At 43.0% G+C, this 17,090-nt stretch overlaps 1 protein-coding gene across 1 annotated transcript in view; it reads left to right on the forward strand.

Moving 5' to 3' along the window:
* dok7b (docking protein 7b) overlaps positions 1 to 6,816 on the forward strand; it is an 89,134-nt gene extending 82,318 nt beyond the window's left edge. The window contains exon 12 of the mRNA XM_060847322.1: positions 6,677 to 6,816. Within this exon, the coding sequence (XP_060703305.1) occupies positions 6,677 to 6,816 (140 nt within the window). The remainder of the gene's footprint in view (positions 1 to 6,676) is intronic.
* Positions 6,817 to 17,090: the final 10,274 nt, after the last annotated feature.

The raw sequence follows: 17,090 nt of genomic DNA on the forward strand, positions 1-17,090 counted from the left end.
CTTAGGAAGTTCAGGGTTCAATGAAGAGAAGTTCAAAAGTCACAGGCAGTGAGATTTTAGAGTAAGTGAGAAAAAAGAATGTAGACTCCAGTGCTGCTTTTAGTTGTACTGCTGGGAAGGCAACTGAACTGCACAGTGTTTCCATAATGGACTCAGTGAGCAATCAAGAGCAATTGGATATTTCTGTGCTCTGGGTAGAGCTTCTAGAATAGGCAGCTAAGTATTAGAGTTAGGATGCAGAAAAGTAATTTTAGCTGCAGGAGTTCAGAAGAGGCTGTGCCCATTAATAGTTCAATACAGCTGAGAAGGAGGTTTGAAAACTGACAAGCAGTATTTGCTTGTTGCAACTGAGCAGGATTAGAGCTCAAAGGTAGTTCTAGCTTGGTGAAGCTAATCGTCAGTGAAAAACTGGAGTGGTGGATAAGTACTTGAGCTCAATTTCAGAATCCAGGGTAGTATAGACACAAGAAAGGCAGGTGATTGACCAGAATAAGAGAAGTCATTGAGGTGGACCAGGGCAGAGTGGCTCGGAGGAGTGAGCTTCATACTCAAATTGACAAAAGTGATGAATTGTGATTCCTTGCGAAGTTCAATGAGATTTGATGATATGCCATGTTGTTAAAATCTGTGGGATCTGTCTTAATCACATTTTTTTGTATTCACTAATGGGATAGAGATGTTGCTAGGTAATTCAGCAATTATTGCCCATACCTACTTGACTTTGAGAAGGTGGTATGAATTGCCTTCTTGAACTGCTGCAGTTACACCCAAAGTCCCATTAGGGAGGGAGTTCCAGGATCTTGCCCCAGTAACACTGAAGGAACGGTGATATGTTTCCAAGTCAGGATGTGGGTCAGTTGAAGGGGAACTTACAGGTGGTGGTGTTCCCATGTATCTGCTGCCCTTGTCCTTCTCGATGCAATTGGTTATGGGCTTCGAAGATGCTGCGTAAGGAATTTGGCTATCTGAAGTGGACTGTATGGTGTTCAATCATGGTCCATTACCCATGATTATCACGATTAAATTCTGGCTGTAAAGATATACATGATTATATTCCTGTTCCAATTTATATAGTAACGTTTATTGATGCTTGTTTAAATCATGGAACTTTGTGAATTTATCCTTTACTAAGACATGCCTACTTTAAACAAAAAGGTCACAAACAGAAATTGCTGGGTAAACTCTGCAGGTCTGTGGAGAGAAAATAGAGTTAGCGTTTTGGGTCTACTGACTGTTGTTCATATTTCTAGCATCCACAGTTCTTTATTTTTTATGTGTAAAGGAAAGGATACTGGTTTTAGCTAAATTGTAACATAAAATTAGCAGTTTGGGTGAGGATTATAACAGCATAGACTGAGAAGGGACACATTCACTTCTTACATTCCATGAAATACCTGGACTATGTAGCTTGCCCTTCACAGTTTCCACCAAATATATTTTACCTCCTGAAGGAGAATTCTGCGAAGCTTCAATTACATAATATTTGCAGTGCAGGAATAATGCATTTTACCATGTTTATGGAGTACACCAGGAGTGGCAACCTTTTTGCGTAGGAGATGGGGTACATTTCAATTTTTCTGTTTCTCATGAGAGGGTGTAGGGGTTTGGTAAGAGGAGAGGCTGTTAATTAACATTCCCTCTAATATTTTTTTCCACTGTGAGAACCTTGGGTTCTATGGATGAAGCTGGAGCCAGTGTGTTGGCACAGACAGATCAGAGAACACAGAACATTCCAGGCAACATTGCTGGTGTGCAAATTTCAGAAATATAAGTTGCCACAACAACAAGCATAAAGTTTGTCCAAAAGAATTGAAAACAATAAATTGATTTAGTTTTATTTTTATTCATCATGGGATGTGGATATCTCTGTCATTTATTGCCCATCCCTAATCCGAGAGGGGAGTTAACAGTCAACCGCATTGCTGTGGGCCTGGAGTCACGTACAGGCCAGACCAGGTAAGGATGGCATTAGTGAACCAGATGGGTTTTTCCCCAACAATCGACAAGGGATTCATGGTCATCATTAGACCTTTAATTCAGATTCTTATTGAATACAAACCCCTCCATCTGAGAATTAGCTGAGTTTCTGGATTAATTATCTAGCGATAATACCAGATGGCCAATGTCCCCTGCTGTGAGCAATTAATATAAATTAATATAAAAAGTGCCAAGCATAAAAAACAATTTTTGCTTTTTTGGTTCCTAGGCAATTTTCCCACTTGTTTCCTGAAATTGTTGAATATATTGAATTTTCCTTAAATTACCCTCATTGGGTTAGGCTTCCCCAAATGAACTCCTTTTTCTAATGAAAGTAAAATACTGCAGAATGTTCTGACAAAGAGTTGTATCACACTCTGAACTTCAACTCTGCTTCTCTTTCTGTTGCCAGACTTGCTGAGTTTCTCCAGCACTTCATGTTCTTGTACAGTAAGAGGGTTGGGGAATGGGTCTGGGTGGAATACTCTTTGGAGGGTTGGTGTGGACTTATTGGGTCGAATGGCCTGCTTCTACACTGTAGGGACTCTATGAAACCACCTTTTTCTGTTTTTCCTAGCAGGCTGATGGAATTCCACAATGGTAAAGGAGTCTTTTTTTCAAATTGGTAACTGATGTTCTCAATGAGTTTTCATGTTGAGCAGGCTAATCCACAAGTTAGCGCCTGTTTTCAGAAGGTCTCAAGAGAAGTTGAATGTTTATAGAGTTCACTTTCTGTTTATATCCATCAGATCATCCTTCAAGTGTGAAAATAAAAGACGTACTTCCTAATAAAAACTGAAAGAAATGCAGATGCTGTATATCAGAAACAAAAACAAATTGCTGGAAAGGTCTGACAGCATCTGTGGAGAGAAATCAGAGTTAAGGTCCAGTGATCCTTCCTCACTACTGATGGTAGCTAGGAAAATGTCAGTTTATATGCAGAATATAGGGTGGGGAAGGAGGTAAGGAATAAACGATAAGTTGGGACAGAGTCAAAAGAGAGAGAACAATTGGACAGACAAAGGAGTAAATAACGATCTGGCAAAGAGGGTGAATAGATGTTGATGGGGACTGTTAGTGACTAATCATGGGCTGTGTGTGATAGCAGGAGAAAGTGAGGTCTGCAGATGCTGGAGATCAGAGCTGAAAATGTGTTGCTGGAAAAGTGCAGCAGGTCAGGCAGCATCCAAGGAACAGGAAATTCGACATTTCGGGCAGAAACTCTTCTTCTGAAGAAGAAGGGCTTATGCCCGAAACGTCGAACTTACTGTTCCTCGGATGCTGCCTGACCTGCTGCACTTTTCCAGCAACACATTGTCAGCTGTGTGTGATAGCAGACTATATGATAACAAGGCTTGGTGTAAGGGGATTGGGGTAAGGACATAGGAGAGCTCAAGCCTTAATTATTGAACTCAGTATTGAGTCCAGAGGTGAGAAAGTCTATAGCCTTAAAACTTGTCCTTAAACATTTAGACTAAAATGTAACGGTGAAATGTAGAACACATTTGCTGCACACTAGTAATAGACCGGTAGGGAGGGTAAGGCAATTAAGAACATTTGCCTTAACATCAGTGAATCTGTGTAAATAGGACATCGAGTGATAAAATTCACGGCTGTTCCCTTGTGAAATTAATAACAGTGTTTGATTCTGACCTCGAAACGAAACTCGGTATCAATTAACTTCTCTCCTGAATTATTGTCCTTCACTGTTATCTGCCTAGTTAAGAACATGCAGTGCTTTTGTAAATTTTTTGTACTAAGGAAACCTGTTTGTGACAGCTCTGCAGAGTAGCCTGCCAGAGCTCTTGAAGAGCTGATATCCTCCTCTGCTGCGTTATTAGAACCTAGTTAGCCTGGCTTATAGGTATCAGTGTTATGTTGTAACAGTGATGCTATTGGTAAATAAAGGGGATGACTAAAAAAAAGTCTGTAAAGTTTTTTAGACTACTAAAGAGTACGATCTCTGGGACAAACCAAGAGAGGCTTACAGGTTGAATCCACAAGGGATTCCCTGAGCCATCTCAAATCTGAATGTTAACGGTGGGTGACAGGGTCCCCATGTGGAAAATGAGATACTCTTCTTCCAGCTTTCACTGAGCTTCATTGGAGCACTGCAGCAAGTCTGAGACAGACATATTGGCCAGGGAGTAGGGTGGTGTGTTAAGGTAGCAGGCAACTGGCAGGCAATAAATATTGTTTGTTGCCTTTTCCCTATTTACAAGCAGCCACAATATTGCAAGCCTTGGCCAATTTGCATACTTTGTTCATAAATAACAACAGTATCGGGGTTCATGAATAACAACATTGTTGGGGCTTCACTTCTTTCCTGTTCTGAGTCCTTGAGAGGTAAAAGGAACAGCTACATCTTTTTAGAAGAATAATACCTTTGTGCAGCAAACACACAAACATAGGATTGAGCACGAGTAAGCTTGCTCTGCCATTCAATAAAAGCGTGGCTAATTTAATTGCTCTACATTCTCTATCCCTGATAACCTTTCACTCCTTTATCAAGGATCTCTCTACCTCTGCCTTACAAATATTTAAAGACTCTTATTTCCAATGTCTTTTGAGGAAGAGTGTTTTAAAACTCTTGAAACAATATGTAGACAATTAAACCAGGAAAGAGCCATAGCAGACCCTGTACAGGGGCGTGAGCCTGGCCAGGTGATCAAAGCTTCAGTGGGAAAGTATTTTGAGAAGATCATAATTTAAGGGTGGTACAGTGGCTGAGTGGTTAGCACTGTTATCTCACAGCACCAGGGATCTGGGTTTGATTCCAGCCTTTTGTGACTGTGTGGAGTTTGCATATTCTCCCTGTGTTTGTATGAGTTTCCTCTGGCTGCTCCAGTTTCCTTTCATGGTCCAAAGATGTGCAGGTTAGGTGTATTGGCCACTTTAAGTTGCCCATAGAATCCTGCGATATGCAGGCTACATGGATTGATGGTAATGCAGGGTTATAGGTATAGGGTACAGTTGATGGTATGCTCTTCAAAGAGTTGTGGACTTAATGGGCTGAATGGCCTGCTTCCACACTGTAGGCATTCTATGTCACCGTGAGAGAAACAAATTCTCCTCATTAAATAGGCAACTCCTTTTTAAACGATGAGCCCCAGTTCTAGAGAAGCATCTCTTTTATATCTGCCAGAATGCTTCAGGTTCTAACATGTTTTGATTTCATGCTACACTCACTGGAATTAATGTGATTTGCATTGCCATGGGAGAAAGCTGACAGTACAGCTTACAAGATTGTCTTTTAGACTGGAGGGCCATGCGACAGGACATGGTTTGAGACATAGGTAAAAACAATGACTGCAGATACTGGAAACCAGATTCTAGATTAGAGTGGTGCTGGAAAAGCACAGCAGTTCAGGCAGCATCCGAGGAGCAGTAAAATCGACGTTTCAGGCAAAAGCCCTTCATCAGGAATACAGACAGAGTGCCTGAAGGATGGAGAGATAAATGAGAGGAGGGTGGGTGTGGGGAGAAAGTAGCATAGAGTACAATAGGTGAGTGGGGGAGGGGAAGAAGGTGGTAGGTTAGGGAGGAGGGTGGAGTGGATAGGTGGAAAAGAAGATAGGCAGGTAGGACAAGTCATGGGGACAGTGCTGAGCTGCAAGTGTGGAACTGGGGTGAGGTGGGGGAAGGGGAAATGAGGAAAATGTTGAAGTCCACATTGATGCCCTGGGGTTGAAGTGTTCTGAGGCAGAAGATGAGGCGTTCTTCCTCCAGGCGTCGGGTGGTGAGGGAGCGGCGGTGAAGGAGGCCCAGGACCTCCATGTCCTCAGCAGAGTGGGAGGGGGAGTTGAAATGTTGGGCCACATGGCTATGTGGTTGATTGGTGTAGGTGTCCCAGAGATGTTCCCTAAAGCGCTCTGCTTGGAGGCATCCAGTCTCCCCAATGTAGAGAAGACCACATCGGGAGCAACGGATACAATAAATGATATTGGTGGATGTGCAGCTAAAACCTTGATGGATGTGGAAGGCTCCTTTAGGGCCTTGGATGGAGGTGAGGGAGGAGGTGTGGGCACAGGTTTTGCAATTCCTGCAGTGGCAGGGCAAGGTGCCAGGAAGGGAGGGTGGGTTGTATGGATGAGTGGATCTGACCAGATAGTCATGGAGGGAACGGTCTTTGCGGAAGGCGGAAAGGGGTGGGGAGGGAAATATATCCCTGGTGATGGGGTCCGTTTGGAGGTGGCAGAAATGTCAGCGGATGATTTGGTTTATGCAAAGGTTGATAGGGTGGAAGGTGAGCACTAGGGGCATTCTGTCCTTGTTAAGGTCGGAGGGGTGGGGTCTGAGGGCGGAGGTGCGGGATGTGGACGAGATACGTTGGAGGGCATCTTTAATCTCGTGGGAAGGAAATTGCGGTCTCTAAAGAAGGAGGCCATCTGGTGTGTTCTGTGGTGGAACTGGTCCTCCTGGGAGCAGATACGGTGGAAGCGGAGGAATTGGGAATACGGGATGGCATTTTTGCAGGAGGTAGGGTGGGAAGAGGTATAATCCAGGTAGCTGTGAGAGTCGGTGGGTTTGTAAAAAATGTCGGTATCAAGTCGGTCGCCATTAGTGGAGATGGAGAGGTCTAGGAAGGGGAGGGAGGTGTCAGAGATGGTCCAGGTAAATTTAAGATCAGGATGGAAGCACAAGGTGGCGCCAATGCACCTTGTTTCGTTGATGTTCATTCTCACTTGTCTTCCTGCAGGGGCAAGCTCTTCCAAATATGCACAGATCGACATCACGGCCACGGAAACCGCACACAAGGTGGGGACGCAACATGCGCAGCACCGGGAGGAACGGCTACAGGAGTTGGAACAGAAGAGGAAAGGGCCGGCCCCGCAGTGATCCATCAAGGCTGCGGTGCTCTGCAGAACTTCACATGTTTGTTTTCTTCTTTTGGGATTCGAGCGGATACACAGGCTCAGTCCAGAACTTTGGAGTACAGGTGACCGAACGGGCAACTTCCACTTTGAATGTTGCTTCTGACGCACCAAGACTTTTTAAAAAATTGTGAACAGGTTCAAAGGGCTAATGGACTTGAGTATTGCACGTACTGACTGCCAAAAATACATTTTTGTCCATTTTCTCCTTGTCAGATTGTAATTTTTCCACTCACTTTCACCCTTGCAATCCCCTCTTGAATGTGTTGACATCATGCTTGGCAGTACATGGGTGCCAGTCGTTGTTTGGTACATTACCCATTCTTTACAGATGACACTGGACATCTGCAAGCTATATGTTCCTGAGAAGGGAGTCACACAATATCCTAATTCTTTGCTCCCCTACCTTTCAAGGGGCAGCTTGATCACAATCAGTCCTTGCTCACCATCAAGCCCTAACGTGAATGTACTTAGTCCCATGAGGGTGTCCTTCCTAGCTCACCACGGATGAGGAAGTGAGGGAAACTGAACTGGGCACCTTCAAGTTCTGTGTGCTACAGACATCACAGACTAGGGGAAGAAAATGAACCATAATTTTTTAAAAATTGTCTTTTAAATAAGTTCCAAGATTTCAATAATCAATACATCACAATCAGTGATAGAACTGTTTAAAGACAAGTGCTCACTTTTGCTTTTGGAAATTTGTGTTGAAACCTCTTCCACTGAAATGCACCTCAGTCTGTCTCTGTCCTATCCCCCATTTCCAAGTGTGGATGGGTAGCACAGGCCTGAGGTTTGTGTCTAAGTGTTTCTGTAACTGAAGTTTCTGCCTGTGTCCTGTTGATGCACACTTTTGGGACTGGGGCTGGCTGTGAGGGCAGGGGTGTACTGGTCACATCTGCACTTCAGCAGCTCTGAACACAGTGCTCTCAACAGAAGTATTTGCTTCATGTCTCTTACAAGCCCTAGTTGCAATGCATTATTTCTGCAGTTTACATTGTTTCTAGAATTGCTAATACGGATTGTGATTTTTTTTAATTGCTTGGCCCAGGTTCTACCTTCTTGGTCAGTTTATCCTGTAAGATGGCCACAATAGTCACATCTGCAGTGATACAGAAGCCACTTGTTACTTGTGAGCCGAGATCAATGGATGGACAGTTAACAAGCTTGACATTCCTCTGTCAGCTGGAAAAAGCCTGTCACTCGAGTACAAAATGATGAGGGAAATATTGTGTAGGTCAAAGTTTCTGCCTTCGGCTCCCATACCTGTATAATTTTTCCTTTAGTTATCTATTCCATCTGTCTCCTCTCCAGGCAGCTTCCAAACTTGGATTCCTATTTGATTCTAAGCTGAGCATCTGTCTCCAGGTCTTCTCCTTCAGCCATATCCGTCCATACCTTCATCTCTCTCGTCTCTGCCCTGTCTCAGCTTATCTGCTGTTGAAAACCTTAGTCATATCTCCTTACCTCCAGACTCAATTATTCCTGTTCTGGCCAGCTCTCTTTCACTCTCAGATAGCTTGAGCTCTACCTAAAATTCTGTTCCTTTTATCCTAACGCACACGCAATTCAACCATATCTCCTGTGATTACGACATTGGCTTCTGGTCCACCAATACCTCATGTTTAGAATTCTGACTCATTTTCAAATCTATCCCTATCTCGAACCTGTCCCTATCTCAGCTGGCCTACAATCCTCTGATACCTCTGAGCACCTGTAATTCTAGTCTCTTTTGCATTGTATCCTTTACCTCACCATTAGCAGCCCTTCCTTTAGCAGCTGAGGCTGTAAGCTCTGACATGCCCTCCTTCAACCTCTCCAGCTTAATGGTCTTCTTCAAGCTGCTCTTTCTAACTTATATCTTTGCCCATGGTTTGGCCACCTGCCCTTACAGATCCGACATGTCTCTTATGAGTAAAATATGTATTTGACCATGCTTCTTTTGTCAATATTTTTTGCAGAGTGTAGGTATTTCTGGCAATGCCAGCATTGGTTGTCCAATGGATCTTAAAGGGATATCCAACATCTTTTAGAACTGGGTGGTAGGTAGACCCACAATGTCCCTAGGAGGGAATTCCAGGTTTTTGACCCTGCGACAGTGAAGAGAAGGTGGTATATTTCCAAGTTAGGATGGTGAGTGGCTTGGAGGGGAACTTGAAGGTGGAGGTATTCCCATGTATCTGCTGCCCTTGCCCTTCTAGGTGGTAGAGGCTGTGGGTTTGGAAGGTGATATGGAGATGGCCGTGGTGAAATTCTGCAGTGTATCTTGTTGATGGTACATTCTGTTGTGACTGGAGATAGTGAATGTTGAAGTTGCTGGATAGGGTGCTGTGGTTCGAGTGGGCTGCTTTGTTCTGGGTGGTGAAGAGCTTCTTGAGTTTTGTTAGAGCTGCACCCATCCAAGCAAGTGGGGAGCATTCCATCACACTCCTTACTTGTGCCTTGTTGATGATGGACATGATTTGGACTCTGTTTTTCAATGTTTCCAATACTGAATAAACCCCAAGTGTTGTGATCTGGTCAGGACTACCCCTGGCATGTGTTCCAATGGTTTCACTGTGTAATTCAGCATTCTGCTGGACCTGTTTGATTGCTGCATTGTATGAACTTGAGCCACTTGATTTCTTTCACATTCGTCCTGAATATTTTTGATGCTTAGCTCTTAAGAACATTAGAATAGGTTGAGAAATTTGGTATTTTAATATTTTTGAAAACACACAAAGGGACCTTTGGAAATCCTCTAAGTATTGAAATCACAGCCACTTGATCGAAAGAGGGCAGTCCAGAGGAAACCTGGGAACTGGGCCAATTCACCAAGCGTAATGTTCTGAAAAACAAGGGAAATGTAGAGTTCCATTCCAGCTAGTTAGACTGAGAACACTAACATCACCTATTGTGTTGTTTGTTGCAATTGTATACCACCATCACTTATACTAAATCTTCCACTATAACCATGATAACTTACTCACCACCATTACAACAATTTTATTAAGATTTTATAGTTTATTCATTATATGACTTTAAACATTTTACAATGTTTATGAAGATTTTCTCCCACCACCAAATTCATAACTCGTGGAGGTGCCAACACCATTTCCTCATACTGGCACCATTGGGTTGGCATCTGAGATCTTCAACGTAATCTCTGCCTCCCACTCTCCTTCTCTGACACCTGCTCACAGATCGATTCGGGCAGGTTATAAAGTCTGTCTATCTATCGCAGCCGATTTGTAACGGTTCCAGCATCAGGGATATTGTAAATTGTGATTACATCCTCAGTAAAGGATTTGTATCTCTGGGTGCCCAAGAAACACATGAGACTGTTGTTCTCTTCGAGCCACTTTCCTCTTGCTCCTGTGATGAATCCAAAGTGGACATCATCTTCAAAATGTACTGTTGCCATCGACCACTGAAATTCTTGAAGATCAGGTCTGACTTCCACAGGGATCCATCTTTGTCTTTCAGAGATTCGATGTAAGTAGTCCATCCACAATTTCTGACATATTGTTATAACTTCTCTGCCATCTTGTTGTGGCATTTGTTCCGTGCATTTTTCATGAATAGTCACTTGCCTGAAATAAGTGATAATGTTTCTCCAAGTGCCTTGCATCTTCAGCATTCCTTCTGTAAATATGGTCTATTCCATGACAAGGTAGGAATGCAATTGCAGAGATTGGCAGAGATTGCAATTTAGAAGTAGACCATTGACTAGCCCAGATGATGTAACTTTGTGTGAGGTTTTCCACCCAGGAATTTGAGACCATATCATTCTTGTAACATTTGATCCCAGATCCCTGGCTTCTCAAGTCCAGTCACTTGGCCAGTTCCCACTCTATCCATGTCTTGTAGTTGGTAATTGACATTGTTTCTTGGGCATTCAAGTGTTACTCTGTCTTTGTAGCTGTGTTTTGTTCAGGTTTCCTTTTCATTTGAGAAAATCTTCACCTCCTTTAGGACCTTAAGTTGACATCATCCTTCTGCAGTTCCCAAGTTATTTCCATTACAAACTTGGAAGAAGGCTTGAATCACTGCATTTGTAGATGCCTTGAGTGCTTCCTGTTTATGTATGACTGCAGCTGGAATTTGAATCTCAAGTTTTGGCATAACCGGTTCTCCGTCTTTACTCCTAGCATAGACAATACCACCAGTTCAATTTCCGAAGGGTGTCTCTGTGAACATCCGATGGTAATATAGTCTCAGGATAACATACATTTTGAGGATTTTAAACTTTTGGACTAGTCAGAGAGCAGCAGTTTCTGAGCCAGAGATCTTAAATCTCTTAAGGTCTCAAATCTCTGCCTCCCACTCTCCTTCTCTAACACCTGCCCACAGATCGATTCAGGGAGCTAGGTATCTCCTGGGGGAACGTAAGTGATGTTGTACCCTTTCAATATCTAGTTTCTCTCGTGGTTGTAAATTTTTCACTGTGTAGGTAAAGTGGAAGTCTTTAGTCTTTGAGATGTTGATTGTGAATCCTGTGTTATTGCTGTTTCACTGGACTATGTTCAGATCTCAAGTCATTCTGATGTCACTCAAAAGTACAATGCCATCTGCAAAGGCCAAAGCAGAGTAGTTGATCCTTTTTCCATTTAACATCATGTATATTCTTGAGTTGGCTATTTCGACAGTGTGTAATAGCGGATCCAGGGAAGTGTTGTAGAGAATTGGAGAGAGTCATCTTGCTTGACTCCTCTCTCTATTTTAATAGGGTTAGTTTTACATTTGTTTCCTTCCATGATTGTGGTGTTATTGTTGCACAGATCTTCGGTCAGCTGTATAAATGATTCTGGGAGGCAGATTCTTTGCACAGCCTTGATTAATAGTTTATGATCAATGGAGTCAAAAGCCTTTGCGAGATCAATGAAGATAACTGAGAAGTCCTTTCTATTTCTTTTGGTGCCACTTCTAATGTTTTCTCGAACTGTTTTCTAGGACTGCTATCTGTTCATTACAGCTTGGTGGTCATCGCTAGAAAAATTAATCCTGTCTAAGATTAATTGGTACTGTGACACTTACCTTCACTGTCATTTTAGTGAAGACGTGAAGTATTTTGAGTCCGATCGTGATCAGCCTCCAGTTAACTATGCTTTTCAGGCGTTCCATTTTGGAAATCTTCTTTTTCAACTCTTCTTTAATGAATTTGGAATTGATTTCATCCACAAGGAGAAGAGTCTGGGGAAGCATCGTACATGTCCTGAATGTCTTCCACTTCCATTCTGCCCAGACCAGCTGCACTCTTGGGGTCTTACCCCTTGATGGTGGTATCGATCTCTTCCTCCTCCTTGATGGGTCATATCAATTGACAATCATCCACTTTACCAGAATATTTTTGAATTTGTTATTGGTTATAAATAACTTAGCAGTGAAGTCCTTTTCTAGGTCCTCTTTTGAAAGTGGGAAAAGAGAGGTTGCCAGAGCCCCCAGGGTTTGGCAGGCTTGTTGTCACCTGTCACTTTTGTGCAGTAATTGTGTTTCTCTGAACTGGGAGTTTTTAAGCTGCCCACCAGTGTTCTTTATAGCTCAAGTCTTCTTCATTCTTCTGGTCTTCATCTGTTCCTTTCTCTGATCTAGAGGTGCTTTTAGTGGCTCTTCTCCATTCGTCAAGAAGTCTGAGATACACTTTATGAGACCCAACCCTACTGCTCTAATCTGTGGGGACCCTTTCTTGCTTATCTTATCTTATCTTCTGCCTGCATAAGTGAATCAGACTGCAAATTGGAGGAACAACACCTCATCTTCTGCCTGGGCAGCCTACAGCCTGGAGGACTCAACATTGAGTATTCAAATTTCAAATAGCCTCCCTTCCCATCCACCGACTCCTTCCCAGCCCCTCCACCTCTTCCCTTCCATTCCTCTGACCGACACTTCCTTCCAGCTACCAACTGGATTCATTGTTCCCATCCACCAACTAACTCCTACCCTTTACCTATGCTCACCTATCCCTACCTCACCACACCGCCCCAGACCCACCCAAAACCATCCCCCGACTCCTTCTTTATCTGCAGCTCCCCTTACACTCAGTTCCAGTCCTGAAGAAGGGCTACAGCCGAAATGTTGACTTCCCCACCTCCTGATGCTGCCTGGCTTGCTGTGTTCTTCCAGCCTCCTGCTTGCCTACCTTGGCTAAGTGGGTCATCAATGTCCCTATGTTTGGGGTTGGGGGTTGCTGGTCGAATAATCCTCTTGGCTTGTCAGGGGATATCTGTTGCCACTCTCGTCTCCTATATTTTTATCTGGGTTATTCTCTGGAGGTTTGTCAGGTACCACACCATGGATTGTCACTTCGGAGTTCTACAGCATTCTGATGTCTGTTCGGGTGTTTTCTTTTGTTCTGAGTATGCTTGCGATCTCCTTGCGTGGGTTTCCTCCGGGTGCTCCGGTTTCCTCCCACAGTCACAAAGATGTGCGGGTCAGGTGAATTGGCCAAGCTAAATTGCCTGTAGTGTTAGGTAAGGGGTAAATGTATGGGTGGGTTGCACTTCGGCAGGTCGGTGTGGACTTGTTGGGCCGAAGGGCCTGTTTCCACACTGTAAGTCTAATCTAATCTAATCTAATCTAATCTAATCTAATCTTATCTATAAATGAATTTCCTGCAAACCATTGTTCTGGTTCTTGGAGAAATTCAGTTTCTTCTTCCATACACCTGTAGGCTCTCTAGGCAGAGAGGACTGCAGATGCTGGAAACCAGAGTTTAGATCAAAGTGGTGCTGGAAAAGCACAGGGAGTCAGGCAGCATCCGAGGAGTAGGAAAATCGATGTTCCAGGCAAAAGCCCTTCATCAGGAATAGAGGCAGGGAGCCTCCAGGGTGGAGTTTATCTCTCCAACCTGGAGGCTCCCTGCCTGTATTCCTGATGAAGGGCTTTTGCCCGAAAAGTTGATTTTCCTGCTCCTCGGATGCTGCCTGACCTGCTGTGCTTTTCCAGCACCACTCTGATCTAAACCTGTAGGCCCTCTCCCAACCTAAAGGTGGTTTTTAAACACTTTTCATTACATTATTCAGCCTGCTAATGTCACCCATTTTGGCTGAAGCTGAATCTAGATGTAAAGGTGAACTCACATTTAGTGCACGCAAAGGTTAGTTGGCCCTCTGCCATTACATTTAATGTGGGTCATCATGGGATATTCCCCATTCTTTTTGCACCTGGATCATCTAGTTTGGATCCTTCTAATGTGTTGCTTCTCAGCCATATGAATGTGAAAGCTTCTTGCTGTTGGTGGAGGGAGTGACAGAAATGCAAAACAGTCCATTTGTGGGACAATGGATCACACCTTCTTTCTTGGTAGTTCTATCATATTTTGGCTTCATTATAACTGGTTCAGCTTAGGTTGTCATATAAGGTGTTTCGCCGTCATGTTCCTTGCAAAACTCTTTATACAAGATTTAAGTTCCTGTTTGTATTGCCGTCTGCTGTAGAAGACCCAGCCTTTATGGTGTTATTGGTTTCTGATGGGTGGGCTGCCCAAATGGTTTATTTTACAACAGGCTCTTCAACACCCACTGAAACTTCTAGTCCTACTGGCCTGATTTTCGGATCCAGGTGTGTGCAGGGAATGTATCGTTGTCTTCTGGGTCTCTCTTCCATCTCTTCGCTTTGGGTTGAGATGGATTTGCTAGCAACATTCCCTGGCAGACTGGAACTTGTGTGGCATAGGTATTTTTCATAGGACGCTACCATGAATGCAGGTTGTCTTTCTGGATTTCCCCTCCAGACAGATGTAGGTTACTGGAGGTCACTGGTTACTATCATCTTCTTGATACTGTTTTTTGTAGTCATTGAGTCAGACAGCATGGAAACAGACCCTTTGGCTCAGCTCGTCCATACCAACTAGGTTTCCTAAACTGAAGTAGTTTTGGTTTCCCTTATCCTGAGGGAAAGACCTTGGCTATGCACCTTATCTATGCCTCTCATGGTGTTACTAACCTCTATAAGGATACTTGCAGACTCCTACACTCACAGGAAAAGAGTCCCAACCTGTCCAGCCTCTTCTTGTAACTCAAACCCTCCAGTCTTGGTAACACTTTTATAATTTTCTTTGCACTTTTCCTATAGCAGGGTGACCAGAATTGTACACAGTACTCCAGATGTGGCCCTACCAAAGTCTAGTACACACTTAGACAACCTTATTGATCTTCAAGGGTCTCAATTCTCTCCCCAGTTACTCTTTTGCTCCTTAATATACTTGTAGAATCTCACTGGAATCTCTTTAACCTTATCTGTCAAAGCTATCTCTCGTCACCTTTCTGCCCTCCTGATTTCCCTCTTAAGTGTACTCCTACAGCCCCTATACTCAAGAGATCCACACAATCCCAGCTGTCTACACCTTACATATGGTGACAGCTCGCAGAACTGTGGTGCCTTTGACTTGTGCAGATCAACAGCTGTATCACTAGTTTTCTCAGTCAATTTGGCTGGCCTATAGCAGAGTTATTGCTGTTTCCGGTGAGGCTAGTGTCGAGGCATAACCGGTCGCTGTGGCAGACAAAATAATGTTAAAACTACCACAGAGGTAACTCGTCAGGCAAAACTCGTAGACAGTCAGATACTCCTGCCATATAGACCTTGGAGACTACTTTGCCTTTTAATACCATGGATAATCCTTGACTTTAACAACTTATTCTATAATCCCCTTATCCATCACCTCCCTACAATGTTTTAGCTTTGTCTGAATGAAATTTCATTTGCTATTATTCTGCACCTTTTGCAATGCCCCAGTCATTCTGGGGTGGTCTGCATTAGTTCAGTAACTCACTCCAAGGTAAAGAAAACAAAATTATTTCTCTAGATTAACAGCCAGCCAAAATGTCATTCCATTGTCCTTATTCTGATTCCCACCTGAAGGTGGCCATGAGCCTGGCATCTCCCCATGCCCCACTAATTTAGTATCTCCTGCAAATTGGCTAACGTCAGGTGATATGACCAGAGGAATGTCATCAAATCATGACAAGTGTCCATCCACTGATGTTAAATTAGGAATTTCTACAGCTGAGGGGACCTTCTGAATCCATCGTCCATGCTATTCCTGGTTGCGGTTCTCAAGTCCGTCCTTGGGGTGTTTTACACTGGAGTGCCTCACTTCTATAATGCAGCTTGGCCAGTTTCTTATGTCACTTGGCATATTTTTAACAACACTGTAAAGTTAACTGTACTTTTTTTCTGGGGAGGGGGTTTTGTTTAACACTGTTATTTGACGTTTATGATTATTTTGCATTGTTGCACAGGCACTAATACCAATTATTGCCTATTAGGGTCTTAAGGTCAATTCCTTTTTTCCCCACCATGTCCTGCTGAATAAATTTTGAAAGCAAAATGTAAAGTGTCTCTTAGACATCTTGCAACAAAACACATTTTGCCATATAAACCAAAATGAAACAGATGAGCAAAAACTAGAAAGCTGTTTTTGAGGAGGGATTTCATGGGAAAGTTTTGTCTTCCTCAATTGGTTAGTTTTATTGATCTGTGTATTTATCATGTATTTATTTCAAATGTATACGTATAATATATATTTTATTCAACTCTTTTCATGATTTCGGGTTTACTGCTGTAATCTTAATGTATAGTTATGTTCCTTTACTTCCAAATGTTTGATGGATAGGAGTTAATATACTGCCTCTTTTTGAGTTTGGGGAGTGATGCTTATTTTTACTCGACGAAGTCACTGCAAGACTTCTATAGATATTTTTTGAACTAATGTGTCACCCTCAAAGCTTTTTAATACCGACTAAAGATAGACCATAGGGATGAGTTGGTACTGTTGGGCATTTGTTAAATCAAATTCCATTGGATTCAAAAGACTGCTCAACACAGTTTAGTTGCAATGTTCAACTTATTAAACTCTTTATAGTGATGCTGTTTTTTGTAAATGTATTTTTGCCTTCCAGTGGTGGGTGATGAGGGGGTATGGGGGTGATTGTTTCCGCTAAGCAATGGAAATTACTGAGGGGGATATTAGCTGGGAAACATTTAAGCTGCTCGTACACTGGTTCCCTGGCTACTCTTTTTTTCTAAGAATGGATAATATGACCTGTGTTTTAATAGCACCCTTTGAGTCCTTCGTTCATCCCAAGCTTGAATTACTTTTGAAATGAGATCACTGTTATAATAGGTTTATAAACTTCCCGTAAGCAGCATAAGATGAATGTCGGTCAAGGGTTATGAACTGACCAGTATATTGGCAGAACTTGGCAGCTCTTTTTCAAATATTGCAGTGCCATCCAACCACATGCCTGCTGTTCACGC

This window comes from Hemiscyllium ocellatum, chromosome 2, assembly GCF_020745735.1.
Source record: "Hemiscyllium ocellatum isolate sHemOce1 chromosome 2, sHemOce1.pat.X.cur, whole genome shotgun sequence".
Classification (NCBI taxonomy): domain Eukaryota; kingdom Metazoa; phylum Chordata; class Chondrichthyes; order Orectolobiformes; family Hemiscylliidae; genus Hemiscyllium; species Hemiscyllium ocellatum.